The 14,912-nt window shown below is 40.8% G+C and overlaps 1 protein-coding gene across 2 annotated transcripts in view; it reads right to left on the bottom strand.

Annotated features, from left to right (window-relative positions):
• Positions 1-2,090: 2,090 nt before the first annotated feature.
• The window catches only part of il1rapl2 (interleukin 1 receptor accessory protein-like 2), a 668,322-nt gene continuing 655,500 nt past the window's right edge, over positions 2,091-14,912 (bottom strand). Inside the window, exons 13-19 of one of the 2 annotated variants that reach the window (XM_085788549.1) lie at positions 11,616-11,761; positions 11,438-11,515; positions 11,192-11,308; positions 5,518-5,640; positions 4,747-4,986; positions 4,548-4,578; positions 2,091-4,290 (exon numbers count right to left, since the gene is read on the bottom strand). In XM_085788549.1, coding sequence (XP_085644675.1) covers positions 4,202-4,290; positions 4,548-4,578; positions 4,747-4,986; positions 5,518-5,640; positions 11,192-11,308; positions 11,438-11,515; positions 11,616-11,761 — 824 coding nt within the window. In that variant the 3' untranslated portion in view covers positions 2,091-4,201. The remainder of the gene's footprint in view (positions 4,291-4,547; positions 4,579-4,746; positions 4,987-5,517; positions 5,641-11,191; positions 11,309-11,437; positions 11,516-11,615; positions 11,762-14,912) is intronic. The other variant, XM_085788550.1, reaches the window with a different exon arrangement.

Raw genomic sequence — 14,912 nt, 5'->3', positions numbered from 1 at the left:
CAGACACACATACAGTACGCACACTTTAGACTGGGCTGATCTCTCAGGGTGCAAGGGTGATGAGTCCGTCTATACAGAGCAGAACCTGGTGAGGTGAAGCTCAGCGAACAACCTGTCCCTCAACTCTGGAAAAAGAAAAGAGCTGATTATTTACTCTCAATGATGAACGCCCAGTTGCCCACTCATCTTCATCAATGGGGACTGTGCAGAACAAGTCTCGTCTTTCAAGTTCCTGGGAACTCACATCTCAGACAATCTCCTGTGGACGTCCAACGCCACCGCTGTGCTGAAGAAGGCCCAACCCCCCACAACCATTCCATAGCCACTTGGAACAGCTGACTTCCAGTAAATGATGCAGAGCGCTTTGGCCTCAAACCACAGCAGTGAGGGAGAGTTTCTTCCCAAGGGAAATACTTTAAGCTGCCCCAAGGAAATCCCCCCTTATATTGTTAAATCACCTGCACAATGTGAAATTACTGGCCTATGTCTGCAGTACTTGCACAGGTCTAGATTTGCAATACAGAGTATATTAGATTATTTTCATATTATTATATATATATATTTTTTTTATATTACTTAACTTATTTGGGAGAGATGTATCCAAAATTATGTTTTGCTTGTGTAAAATAAAGGAATAATAATAATAATAATAATATATAATTATAATTAATTAAATTCTTAATAGATTAGACATTTTACTTCACTACAATGATAATGAATGTTTTTAAGTGTATCAATGGGTATTTTTAATATTGCAGTAAGTGTTAATAGTGCTAACTGAATAAAAATAATATCTAGATTAAAACAAGTTTCCATTTTCAGGATTGAGTCCCTGTGGATAATTTCAGGTAGTTATTATTCAATATTTGTGATGTTAATATTTTCACATGTCTGATGCCAGTAATTGATAAATCACCAAAAAAATGGTAGCCAAGTATTCTCAAAAATTGTATGGGGCAAAGTGCAACATGGGGTCCCAACTTCTTGGAAACGGAACAGCAGCCTGTATTGCACAGCCTATTGGAAGTCAAGGGACAGCAAGGAAGTAACGCCTCAGAGCAGCACATACCTGTGAATGATGAACTAAATGGTATTAATTTTACTCCTCACATTTTATCTTGTTAAGTGATATTAAGCGGCACTGCTGAAACTTTCTCAAACAAGTTACAGAAGTTGAATCATGAAAGAAGAAGTGATTCTGTGGTTAATTGTTAACCTCATGGAAATCTATTTTGGGACCAAGTCCTGTAAGGCTGACTATTGGCTGTTCAGGTCTGTTATTCACTCTCAACATGGATATAAGTAAAACAAGCATTCTTGTAAACTGATTATTAGAATAATCACACTGATGACAGTTAACACAGTGGATACATACAGTTACAGCTATTGTCTGACTGAGTTACACAGACGTAATTGTTTCCATAGAAACTGCTGCCATCAGTATTTATAGAGTTCAGAGTCATGGCTGCATGTCTTACACATGTAGAGATTTACATATTGTGTAGATTTCAGAGCTATTCAGGCAAAAATGATACCACACCCACTGGTGGAACGCACAAAACTGGTTCCTCTTGTTCTTTGCTCAACAAATGATAAAGAAGCAATTCAGGTTCTGCTATAATACAAGAAGTGACAATTACAGCTCTTGGCAATCCTAGCTCAACACGGCTCAAATTCTGTTTGACCCACTGTACCTTAGTTCAGCTCAGCTTTGATTAGCCCAGTAAAGTGTGAAACTGGTTTTATTGCTCGGGAGCCAGAATTAGTTTCCCCCGATCACAACAGAAGGTTTAACAAAGCCATCATTGACCATACAATTATTATGAAATCCAGATGACTGTGGGAGAGAGGAAGTTGTGAATACTAAATGGTAACGAAACTGAGTGTGTTGAGGGGCGGGGAACATGAGGAAAATGACAGTTGGTGCAGTGACAGTTTATGAAAATTATGAAGAAAAAAAGAAACGTTTTGCAAGAATATCTGGCAGAGCTTGAGAAGTATAGAAGGAATCAGACAAGCTGAAAGTGAAGAAGTAGAGGAAAGAGGGCATTAACAGTTAAATGTGTCAGATGACGGGCATTCAAAGTGTATAAAACAACTCATATACTTTTTATTTGTTCTCAGTTAAATTATTTCAACCAATATATCCAAAGAATAGCCAAAGAAATGAGCAGAAATCAAAAGACAACCACTATACTGTATATTGCCATCGAATGTAACAACTCAAATAATCATTGTATCAAACAATCTCAAATATCCAGAATTCATTGGTTCTAATAAGACAATGACAGTACCGTTGTGTAAATTCAAAACATTGTTCACTTTGCTTAAATATTATGGTAATAATCTTGTTTTTTTTTTTTTAAAGCTCACAAAGAAGAATGTGGTCGGTTTCAGCTTGGAGTCCGGCTTTTTATGCAGTGAAGCCCCCTTTGGCTGACTGGTAGTGGTCTCAATTCCAGAGTGATGGGTTTAGAACATCAGTCCAATAGCAGTGTTGTACTGCCATCCATCCATCCATCCATCCATCCATCCATCCATCCTTCCATCCATCCATCCATCCATCTGACAAAGTATGAAACGAATGAAAGCAAAAAGCGGCTCTGGGTGACACTTTGGGTCACACACTTAATGTGGCGGTTGAACAGAAAATGTAAGGAACAAATCACTGTAATGTATAGGTCTATGCATAAGTTATTGAAGCTGTACAGAGATTATTATAACAAACAAATATTAAAAACAAAGCCTGGTAAAAATTCTCACCAAAACCCTAAAAGGATAAATCTTTTTAAGGAAACAAAACAAAATAAATGATAAAAATGTTCTTGGAGGGACACCTCCATTTTTCCCTTTATCAGTTTTTATCAATACTTCATGGCTGGACAGAAAAACAAATATACCGTATCAACATAAGACGTTTATTCTCCTCCGTATTAAAAGAGGCTGTGACAAATGACTGTCATTTACTCTTTTATCTATGTTTATTTGATTATTTTTTTTTATCTAAATGGGTGGTCATGCAAATAGAAAAAGCCAAGTCCTTTCTGCTTTTAGCTTGGTGGTAAAAGTTGGTAGTTCACCTCTTGGCCAGTTCGCCTCTTGACGAGTTGACTAGTTGCTATTAACTGGGTTACAAGGTGATGAGCTGGCTGGTTTTCTTCCTCTGAGCTCAAGAAGTAACTAGCCTTTAAGTCAACTAGTTCGTACAACTAGCTAGCGTACACTGACTCCAGCTAACTGTGCTTTCTTCGTAGAATAAGTCTTAGCAAATGCTCTTTGCCTCGCTTGTTATTTTTCCTCCTGGAATTTCTTCCAGTCAACTGTTTCAGAAAGTCAACCATATTAGCTTCAAAAGAGCTAAACCAGGTAGCTAGGTGGCTAGCTAGCCAGGCGGGAGTTGCATTTCAAGAGGTTGACTTGTTGTTTTAAGGTGGACTGGTATTCCAAAATCATTGCTTGATTTCTGCCGTGTTTACCGACCAACCACCCAGTCAACAGGCAGCTTGAGATTCAGAGAACTCAGCTAGGTGGGAGATTGACTGGCGGTCACGCTACTTTTTATGCTTTTCAGTAGACCGACATTTTTTCAGAGTAGTTTAAGCAGTTGACAAATCAACTGGTTTTTCGCAGCTGGTGTGCGAGTCGTGCGTGATTATGAGATACTTGCGTTTATTGTGCTCCAGGATCCAACGTGGTACCTTTTGACAAACAGGGTTCTATTGTCTGTGGATACCTGCTCTTCACTTTTCGGTTCATTATATCCACACGTCCATAATCTGTCCATAGACACTTACCAGTCAAACCCATTTGACCAGTCACGATGTAACATTCCCTTGAAATGGTCATGGCTACAGTACATGTCTTACATATCAGTTTGTAACCAGTTTGTAGGTCCAAATGCAATGAGCAATCAGTTTTAAAATCTGAGTCCATCTGTTTGTAAGAAATCTGCAGCCATTACAGCCAGCCACTGTGAAACTTAGACTTAGGCAGTCTTTAAGAAGTCTGTTGTTCACAGCATGGGATGAAATGGCTCAAAATTAATCCGTAAACCAGTCTCTCCTGACACCAAGTCTGTACACAGTCCAAAAACCCAATGAAAACCAGTTGACCAACCAGTTTATCCCACGTCCAAAGCCAGTGAAAAAGCAGTCTGTAAACCAGCCCGTAGCTAGTACCAGTTGAGCACATCTACCAGATATCAGAGCTTAGTTCTCTGCTGGTGAGAGGTACGAAGGTGCTGTTCAGGTGGAGGTCTGGCTTCTTCCCAAGCGTACTGCTCTGAGGAACCTGGGAAACACACAGCACAGCAGTGATGAGCAGATATCTCCCCAAAACCACACGTCTTAGAAAAATCTACAGTTGAAAGGAGAGAAAAAAAAAACAGGTGCTGGATTCTACAGTACAGGAGTATTACATGCCAGTATTACACCATACGTCTTATATAACAACTATTCCCAGTCTGTTAGAATAAATATAAATATTTCGATTTTAGATAATATGAAGATACTTTTTTCCGTTCTACATTTTCTTTTATCCAAACAGACCTCTTGTTCCCCAGTGAACTGCTCTGAACCCCTGGGGAGAAAAGAGGGGTTTCATTTTTAATGTGTTTAAACTCTGAGGACATGCACACAAACAACAAAAAAAAAAGAGGATGCACCGAGCAGATACACTGTTGGGTGCACGAAACAAACTTAGAACAACCAAAAAACATACTGCAAGTGCCACTGTCTCTTCTCCTACCTGTCCATTCAGCAGTGTCATAGGGATGTTGCAGTAGACGTGGCGCCCCCCAGGGCCCAGAGTGGAGAACTGCACAGTGGAGGGAGGAGGGAGAGGAGGCGACAGGGAGGAAGGCTGTGGGGGAAGCTGGAACTCGTAGCTGCGACAGAAATGCCTCATTTGGGCTGCTGTGGCCGTGTGGCCCCCTCCCAGGGGCAAGGTCATCTGGTTGTAGTCCGGGATCTCTGTTGCCAAGGCAACCTGTGATGAAAAAAAAAAACATAACTTTATTTTATTACCTACAATATCATTCAAGGAGGCAATTAAGTCCTTAATGCTGCCATCATCAAGAGTTGCTTTAATTTAAAATAAACTAATGAAATGCCTTTTTTTATTTTTTATTTTGGGATATTCAATCAGTATGTAGTCAGTTTGGTCATTTTAATAGGGTGGGTTCCTGTTATACATCAAACGGCTCTGTGATCAGCTGGCAAGTGTTTTAGTAAGTATACTTTTTGGGCTTTTTACCTTTAATCAATAGTGTAGTAGTAGTAGAGAGAGACAGGACATGGGGAGGCAGAGGGAGGGGGAATGACATGCAGCAAAGGTTCCAGTCGGGATTCGATGTGGGATGCAAAGATTTACAGTTGGTAATATAACTCTTTTTTGTCTAATCATGTCTATAATGCAGTGGTTGTGCTTCGTGTTTTTAATGTCAAGGCAGATGAGCAGCACATAAAGAATATTGACACCTCAGGTCTCAAAACATTGGTCTGAAATAAAACAGCTGACCTGATGATGTCCATGGCGATTCTCATTAGGGGGCGCCAAAGTGGCAGAGGTGGTTGTCATGGCGATAGTGGAGACGGTGGTCTGCAGGTCACCAAAGAGGCCTTGTTCACCGGAATCCATAACCTACAATAATAAACAAAACAAAAACAATTCCACAATTTTTATTGAGCAGGCCAGAGGATCTTACTTTTGAAATAACTCCAGTAGCAAGAAGAGAACTGAAACATTATGGGTTATTGAACAGAAATGACTTGTTATATTTTTTTAAAAATTTTATTTAAATATTTTTTTATTTATTTTTTATTTTAAACATGAAAAAAGCAGACCGCTCCCATTTCTTTATCTCCTCTGTTACTGAGCTCCAGAAGCTAGTGTACATCCTTCATTACAATTCAGTAACAGGGACACAATCCACACCTGAAAGTAATCCCAAACAAACAAGCTTTTGCTCTTTTATCATACAATATGGTATTTATTGCCACATGTCTTATGGCAGACCCGATATCTCTGAGCTCAAAGCAAGTGTATAGGGAGAAAAAAATCGTTGAATGAGCTGTGACTTTAACCTCAGTCGCTGATCAAAGCTTATGGTTTTGAATATAATAATCCAAGATGAAAAGGATGAAATCACAGCCGTAGTTTGTGTCCTTTGGTCTGAACTTTTTTTTTTGAACTTCACCTGGTTTCTTTTATGTATTCATGTCGACTGACGCTGTGCATTATCCAAGCAAGCGGGTAAGCAAAAGTCGTAGGGACTGTGCACAAAATGTCATCCCGCAAGGTCGGGAAAATTTGGCGGCAGCGAGGGGTCAGAACACACCTGATTGCCATTCATTGTATGTTGCTGAGAATGATGGATCGCTCGACTTCTTCTGTGTTCTTGTGCAATTTTTCAAGAGGTTAGGAAGTGTGTTCCTTGGCCCATAAATTGAAGAGGCACTTCACCTCTTCTTGGCTTCATTGTGCTACATCAAGCTTTCCAAGCATGTATAACTGCAGACTATTGGACACCATAGTCTATTCGCTTAAACTCACAGGGCATTTAAAGGGACAGTTCAGGTTATTTGATGTGGAGTTGTATCAATTTGTCACACATTGCCACTGTGTTACCTGCAGGAGATTGGGATCAGTTGGCAGACGCAAAAGGGAACTAGCAAAACAATGTGCTAGTTTAGACACTTAGTGGCAAGTTTTACCTCTGAAAACGAAGCGTACATTTAAATGCATACTGGATTGTTTTAGTGGGCATCTTTTATAAGTGTGTAACACATATTGTTGTTGTCTACTGGCTCTGTGCACAGCAGCACGTTGCTCTGCCTCTGTGCCAGTGCTGCCGGCTGCCTCTTGTAACTGGCAGTGCACTGATCCAAATATACAGCAGGTAACACACTGACAATGCTTGACTATCTCACACTTCCCCACAACAAATAACTACCTACCTATGTGCTTTCTTTTTGGCCCTGTCCAAGTTTGAATGTCTCCTTTCTCGGATACATAATGAACCAACTTGAAAGAGGGGCAATCAAAAGTTTAACTTTGCTGCTCCTGAAAATATGCTGCAATTTGTAAAAGAAATCAGATATTTGGTGTTAACTAGAAAATTTCCTCTCGGGAAATTTTGAATGGGGCACAGGAGCTACTGCCGGTTGTGCCATCTCTGTCAACATGGGAATCAAACCCACGATCTTAAGGTCAAGACAGAGCTGATCAGACAGACACATGATCATCTTTCTATAAGCACTGATATGGAGGAGCTGTAACCACATTAGGTTAACTGTGTGTGTGTGTGTGTGTGTGTGTGTGTAACTGTAATCACATGAAGCTGGCTCTAGAGTCTGTGTGTGTGTGTGTGACTGACTTGACACATAGTTAGTTAGTAGCTGCATCCTGTGTCAGTCTGATTTAGCTGTGTCTCTGTTTATAAACATTTAAATGAGCGCCAGGTGGATTGTTTATGAAGTTAACGAGCTCTGGCCTGAGGATCAAAGAGGTTACCACGGCGATAGGGGCCCCCGCAGGCTGAGACAGACAGAAACGTGGAGAAAAAGAGCCATTTTCTGCCTCTGCACCGGTCTCACATTTAGGCTAATCACATGAAGTTACCTGTGTGTGTGTGTGTGTGTGTGTGTGTGTGTAACTGTAATCACATGAAGCTGGTTCTAGAGTCTGTGTGTGTGTGTGACTATGAGCTGCATCCTGTGTCAGTCTGATTTAGCTGTGTGTGTGTTTATAAACATTTAAACGAGCGCCAGGTGGATTGTTTATGAAGTTAACGAGCCCCTGCAGGCTGAGACAGACAGAAACGTGGAGAAAAAGAGCCATTTTCTGCCTCTGCACCGGTCTCACATTTAGGCTTAGGGTGAGAAAACGGTAACTCCTATCAGAACAAAACACAGATCACATTGCTCTAAGGACTTCCTGAAAATTTTGGTACGATTTGGTGTTTCTACAGTAAATATTTTGGCGACGCTGGCAGTTTTAAAACATCAGGCCGTTCTGCTTCTCTCAGAAAATATTTGTATTGGACTCAATGAGGAGCAGAGACAGACATGGCCGCACTTAGAGGCTCAGAGTTTAAATTCTGTAAGTCACTCTGATATTTTGAGCAGATTAAGAGATCAAGGATGAGCTCGTCTACAAACGTGCCGGAAATTATGTGTGTAGAGTTTAAATTGTGGCCGTTTGGAGTTTGGATAGAGAAAAAATCTGGAGTTTTTCTGGCATCTCTCCCACTCTAACCGATGACGTCACGCACTCTGACACGAACATTCCGTGCAATACACACCCATTATAATCTCATAATTTCTCCAAAAATTATCATGGTCATTGATCATGGATTGATCAAAAACTATATGACCTATCAAAACGTGGAGTAATACGACAATACACAAGACTTGTGTCTACTGTTTAAAGTTTAAATGGAGTCACTAGGTGAAAGTATGCCTGAGCAGTAGACGTTTGTTAAACTCCAATGATTGGTCTTTTTCGCTCTTTTTTTCCGCCCGTCCCATTGACTTACATGCAAAAATTTTGCGCAGTTTTTCGCGACTTACGTCGCGGAAAATTTGTAAACTGTTGAGAAAAGTAATAGCACACCGATCCCGATCAAGCCGCACGTTTTGATATATAATATCTAGTTGCGAATCGAAAGTCGGCCGGAAGTGGAAAAATAACTAGAAAAACATTTCCAAGAATGGAAATGGTGTGAATGCTGAAAGCAATGCTGAATGAGCTGAAGAAAGAAAGAAAGAAAGAAAGAAAGAAAGAAAGAAAGAAAGAAAGAAAGAAAGAAAGAAGAAAAGGACAGAAGGAAAGAAAGAAAATGGGAAGGGTAGATGGAGAAAGAAAGAAAGAACAAAAGGACAGAAAGAAAGAAGACACAGAGAGAAGGGTAGATAGAGAAAGAAAAAGGTAAGAAAAACAGAATAATAGAACATAAAGAGAATAGAGAATGAATGAAAGAGACAGAGGAGTAGTAAGAAAGAAGGAAAGATATTGGGGTGGATAAATGAAAGAGAGATATACAGAGAGCAGTAGAAAGAAAGAAAGAAATGGGGTAGAAACATAGAAAGAAAAGTAGAAGAAGAGTAGAAAGAGTAGAAAGAAAAACAGAAAGAAACAAAGAAGTAAAAAGAAATGGGGTGAAAGAAAGAAAGAAAGAAAGAAAGAAAGAAAGAAGAAAAAGAGAGAGGGGGATCATAGATAGAAAGAGCAGACAGACTTACAGAATTGTCTCTATGAGCCTAATTGTGCAGCTAGACCCGCTCCAGTGGCTCATCCACTTCAATATAAAAGTAGGAGCTGATTTTTTTAGAAAACCAGAAATGCCCCCCTTTTCTACCTTGCGACCCTGAGAAAAGTTTTTGCCCTACAAACATTTAATGCACATCAATGTGCTCAGGAAGGTCTCCTTCCCCAGTAGTCATGGCCACATTCTGATAAGAGGTAAGGTTCTCTTTTTCTGGGCTGTTTTCGGAAGCTGCTCAGAGCACAAATCTCTCTGCTCTGCTCTGCTCTGTGTGCAGTTGGTCCAGCTGTAGTGGCCAGCTCGTTATCATGTCTATAAATAGAACAGGTGCAGGTGCAGCCTGGCCGCTCGTTAAGATGTTTTTATACACAGCCCCACACACACACATGATAAACCAGACTGACAGAGGATGTCCACGCACAAACACAGGCATCACACTCACACAGACAGACACACACAGACACTCACACACAGTCACACATGCACACATACACAAACAAACAATTCCATTCCATTCTTCATTCTTCCATTCTTAGATAATAATTTAAAATATTTTTTAAATGCAGCCAGGGAGCTCTCTGCTCTCATTCAACCCAATGCATTTTTTTCACAGCAGCAGGAGAAGGAGCTCAACTTTGTAACTTGCTGTTAAGTGCTTTTTAATTCATTTTAATTCACCAAAAAATAGTCACAGGTCACAAAAAAGTCCTCTTCTTGCTTGGTGAGGCTAATTTCTGCACTTTCCTTACTCTTTTTTTTAAGCATCATTGAAAAATCTCACATTCATCAAAGTCTCAACCTCTCTTCTCCACAACTCCACTGTAGTGTAGGGGGTAGGGTGGCCGCTTGCCAACCCCAAGGTCACTGGTTTGAATCCAAGGGAAGAACTCTTGTTATGTTATGTTGAATTCTGCTCTCCTCCCCCGCCTTCAATTGGTTACAGGTGTTTGTTATCTCCTTGATTACTCATACCAGTTTGCAGCACATCATCACATTACAATGAATGACAACAGTCTTGAAAGCAGTGTGCTCTCTGTAGCCGAGTGGCAGAGTAAAGGCTTAATGGTCATGGGTTCGATTCCTGCCTCAGTCATTTCACATCATTGCTTGACTTTTGATTCCAATTATTCAGCTGTCATTGGACAGTCTTTGATTCCTCATAGTATAAAGCTCATTGTAACTCAGGTTCTCTGTGGCTGTATGGTTAGTGTGTTAGGTTACCACTCATGAAGTTGTGGGTTCAATTCCTTCCATGGACATGTTTCTTGTATGCCATTCCGCATGTCTTTGTCAATTTATTCTGCTAATTCAGCATGGTTCAGCAATGGCTTTCAGCATTCACACGCATGTTCCGTTAGGAAATGCTGTTTCTAGTTGTGCTGTTGATCCTTGTATTAAGATCCTTTGTGTCACAGCTCTGTGCTTCACTCTGTTTGTTTTATTCTCTATGTAGCGAGCAGCGAGATAACATCTCTTTGTTAATCAGGGCATATACCACCTGAGGTGTTAACACATGGTAAACATGTGCACATTTTCCCCCACTGCGCTTCCAATTTTAATACATTACCTGTGCTTAGCGGGCATTTCAAAGGCCATCTGTTTGTTGTGAATGTATGCTGCCCAGGGGAGCAGAAGTAAATATGGCAAAACATTTCCACAGCTCTTGGACACGCCATGTAGACAGTGTTATTCTGCCAATACACCTGTAGCTATACATGTACAGTCTGAGAGGAAGGTGTTCAGTACATATTCCTCAGGATATGCAAATTCATGTGTTTTCAAAGCTATTTTAAGCTTAAACTCAGAGTTTAGCAAGAAAATAAAATATCCTCTGCTGTGGATTTCTCTCACATAAGTGCTGTCATTGTGTAGGTGATTGTGAAAGCCTGTCAGACTGGTATTAGACCTCTGTTAGCGACAGTATACCTGGCGTCGGGACAGTGTCTCTCTGCGTTTAGCAGGCATTTCGTAGACCACCTGTTTCCAAAACTTAGAGGACAGCTCGTTGCTTTTAGGACCCCTCCACTTGATGATGGATAAAACCTGAAGAGGAGAGGACAGAGGAGAGGTGAAGAGACTTTTACTTATTCTATTTTAGTCTGCTGGTGTTTGATATCACCCTCTTCTTTGCCCTACCACTGCATTCATCCTCAACATATTATATCGGCCTACCTTGATTGTGTGTTTCAGCGCTTCAACCTCTTGGTAGTTGATGACATTCTTCAGGTCGGCACACTCTATCATGATCACCTGGACACACGGAGACACAGGTGTGGAGGCGTTTCAGAGGAGAGCAACATGACAACCTCTAATCTCTTCACTGATTTGTAGCTTTCCATGTGATTTATACCTTGATCTCCCCGGTGACCAGCATGGAGTGGAGGCGTGTCTCTATCTGGAAGATGCTCCAACCTCTTTTGGCGACAAACTCTGGGGTCAAAACGATGATGAGGCGTCTGCTCTGCTCCACACTGCGAGCCAAGTCCTCGATATAGGCTGGAAAGAGAGACGCAAAAAAACAGTGACAGAGTGACAGAGTTAAACGGCAGAAAATGTCTTCACTTAGAATTAAGTGAGGAACAAAATATGGTTAGTTTCCTGCACTTTGTTAGTTCCTGCTCTTTTCTATACTTAAAGTAGTATAAAAGGCAGAGCTGTAAACAACAACACTGTGACTTGAAGAAACAGGAAACAGTGTTAATCGTGTAGCTGGAGTCAGAACATGGTTAGACTAGCTAGGAACAGTGGCTAAATGGAGAAAAGTTATCATGGCTTTGTCCCAACTACAAACACCTCATGTCTCATTTCTTGAACTTGTACATAAAGAGTGATATAAAAATTGTGGTTATAGAAGGAAATACATGCTTCAACTATTCCCTGGTGAACAGCTGTGTGCAGTGGACTGTATAAGCTCCGTGTTATCACACAGTTGCTTTGTTTGTTACCTCATTTAAATATGACAATAAGCTAGCAGCCTCCAGTTTTAATAGCCTAAACACATCTTGACTTAAGCTCTGTATTTAAAGCACAGCTGTAAAGCCGATATCTTCTGACAGTTTGTTAAAAGGAACGAGTCTTAAAATGTGGAACTGCCATTGTTCTTTCAACTTTGGCGCAACAATAAAAAGCCACCCGTATAACACACCTGTTTCCAAAATGAACTAAAATACACTCAAAGCAATAAAACAAAAAAACTAATCAATGTCCAAAATTTAAGCTTTGTGGTAAAAAGACCAGCTCAACGTTTTGGGAAATATCCTTATTCATGTTCCTCCGTTGTCATCTTGACTGCACCTGTCTCCACCTAACTCCTTACTAATCCAAATATGGACAAAGAGGTGGAGTGAATTTGAAGCTGAGCACTTGCATGCCAGTTCGTGGCAAGCATACACTCACAATTCACCAACAACTGTGCAACTGTGTGTAACAGAACGTTACGAGACAGACTTGTTTTCGAGGCAAATGCAGAGACTGCTTTTCGAAAAACCACCCCAGTCAGGAACGTGCATCAGCGGTTTTGCATGAATTTACCTTGAAAATAACTCGATCTAGTAAGGTTCTGTTATTATCTCAAAGCGTGGTGAATGTGCAGGTCACAACTTGTCCACCAGAGCGTTTTGGAGTTGTTGGATTGTGTATTTGATGAGTTTGATGAGGGAAACCAAGAGCTTCCGTAGCGTAGCTCTGAGCAGCTCGCGGCTCTGCTCCGCCGTTCTAAAAATAGCTTGCACCGACAATTAAAGGTAACGAAAATACTGCTATGACTATAACGATCATGGCAATGGGCCAATTTGCCAAAATGTTGAACTATCCCTTTAAGCCTTAATAAAATGTACGGTATGGTAAATGGGTTTTGCATGATAAACCATCTGTGTGTAAGGTTTTAAAGCCAGGCTAGCTTTATACTTACAGTGGCCAACCACCATGTAATACACAGATATTAGAGTGATAAAAAGTAAATCTATATTATTAAGAACATTGAACTCCTCTAATGCTCATACATTTAATTGAATGACAGATAAATATGAGAGTCAGAGCAGCTTCAGAGAAGAAGCAGGAAAAAAAACTCAAGGTAAAGCTCCTTTTATAGTACCGTCTTCTTGCTGACTGCATCCGTCAAGTCATCTTGTTCATAAAATGACAGCGGAGACTGACAGGAGTGTACAGTGGAGTGACAGAAACGCTGGCGTAAGACTTTTGGCTCTGACACAGCGCAGCGCAGTCGCTTCTTAAATGGGGGATCAGGGTTGTGCTGATACACCACCACCATCAGCTTTTACTTCTAACTCATGGAGGAAAATGTGAACTCGGGGGCCGGGGGATGAGGGATGGGCAGGTGGTGAGATATGAGAAGCGAGCAGATCGGAGGTGGAGCCACTTTAAGTGTCAATACAAATACGTGTCAACACAGAGCTCAGTGTGAGGCCCTGCAGAAAGGGGCCGGTTTTTCCACACTGGTGGTCCTTCCTTCAAAATGTCACCCTTTCTAACTATTTATTTGTGCCATTCTCAGTGTTTTCTGCCACATGCATAAACTAAAGTGCTCATTATAACTTAAATGTGCTCGGTGAACAACAGATTCCCTCCCTGTGTACGCCTTCACCATCGCTCCACTCGCTAACTAAATTAATGACAGGCTCTCCAATAACACATTGCAATTTCACGCTCAATTTGAGAGGCACAAATAGTACAGAACATCCCAAAAAATTCGGTCCCCTTCTTCTCTCTCTTCTGTGGGTCGTCTTTCCCCTCCTCTCTTTATCTCTCCCTCTTCTTCTACTCACACTGAACCTCCCCCGCTCCTCACTTCCTCTCCTCGCTCTGTTTCTGAGGATTATGTAAATCAATTAATAAAATAACACAAACCAATGACCCCGTCCCCACCTCTTTCTCCTCCCGTTGTTTATTTCTCGCTCTCTTCTTCATTTCAGAGGCCTAATGGAGTGGATAATTGAATGGCATATTTTAGGTCGCATGGCCATGTTGCTCTGTCAATGGTTTTGGTGAGCAATGAAAAGGGACCTCATTCTCTCTGTGTGATTCTCTCGCTGAGTCTGCTCTCCACACTACGTAACCTTGAGTTCACGCAGCTTAGACTGAGTTTTGAGCGCAGGTATGCACGCATACACAACCTGCACTATTTGTTTTTTTCTGATGTTTTTGGGGCACAGAGAGGAAGCCACAATTTGGAAGGAAATGGCTTTTTCAGTTGCTGTCAGGATGTGGTGGAGTGTGTGTGTGGTAGCTTAGATATTATTCTGGCCAACGGCACTCTAAGTAGGGCATGCTGATTCATTACCAACCTTACTTAAGTAAATTTATTTATGTATTTTTGTAGGAAATGTTAAATAATGCAGAAAACACACACAGGTTTTTTTTTTTTACTTTCTAGCCACAAGTAATTTAGGCAACTACCTTCATTTTTAGAAGTTTTTAGGACAAGTTGAAAAACATTTTGTTGCCAAAATGCTGATACACAGGGCCTTATATTCTGTTTCTTGCATTACTTTAATTTACCTCACATTATATTTATATGTAGTGTATTTTTCATAGCACAGAGCAGCTACAGTATATTTCTGAATTCTGCCCCCAGCTATCTCACCTATTAAACAGCTGTTGTAACCAACACCATTTCAACAAATGGTGG

The sequence above is a fragment of the Trachurus japonicus genome, chromosome 10, assembly GCF_045865225.1.
Source record: "Trachurus japonicus isolate A0001 chromosome 10, Traja_1.0".
Lineage (NCBI taxonomy): Eukaryota > Metazoa > Chordata > Actinopteri > Carangiformes > Carangidae > Trachurus > Trachurus japonicus.
The sequence above is the reverse complement of the archived record's forward strand: the minus strand, read 5'-3'. Positions and strand labels throughout refer to the sequence as shown.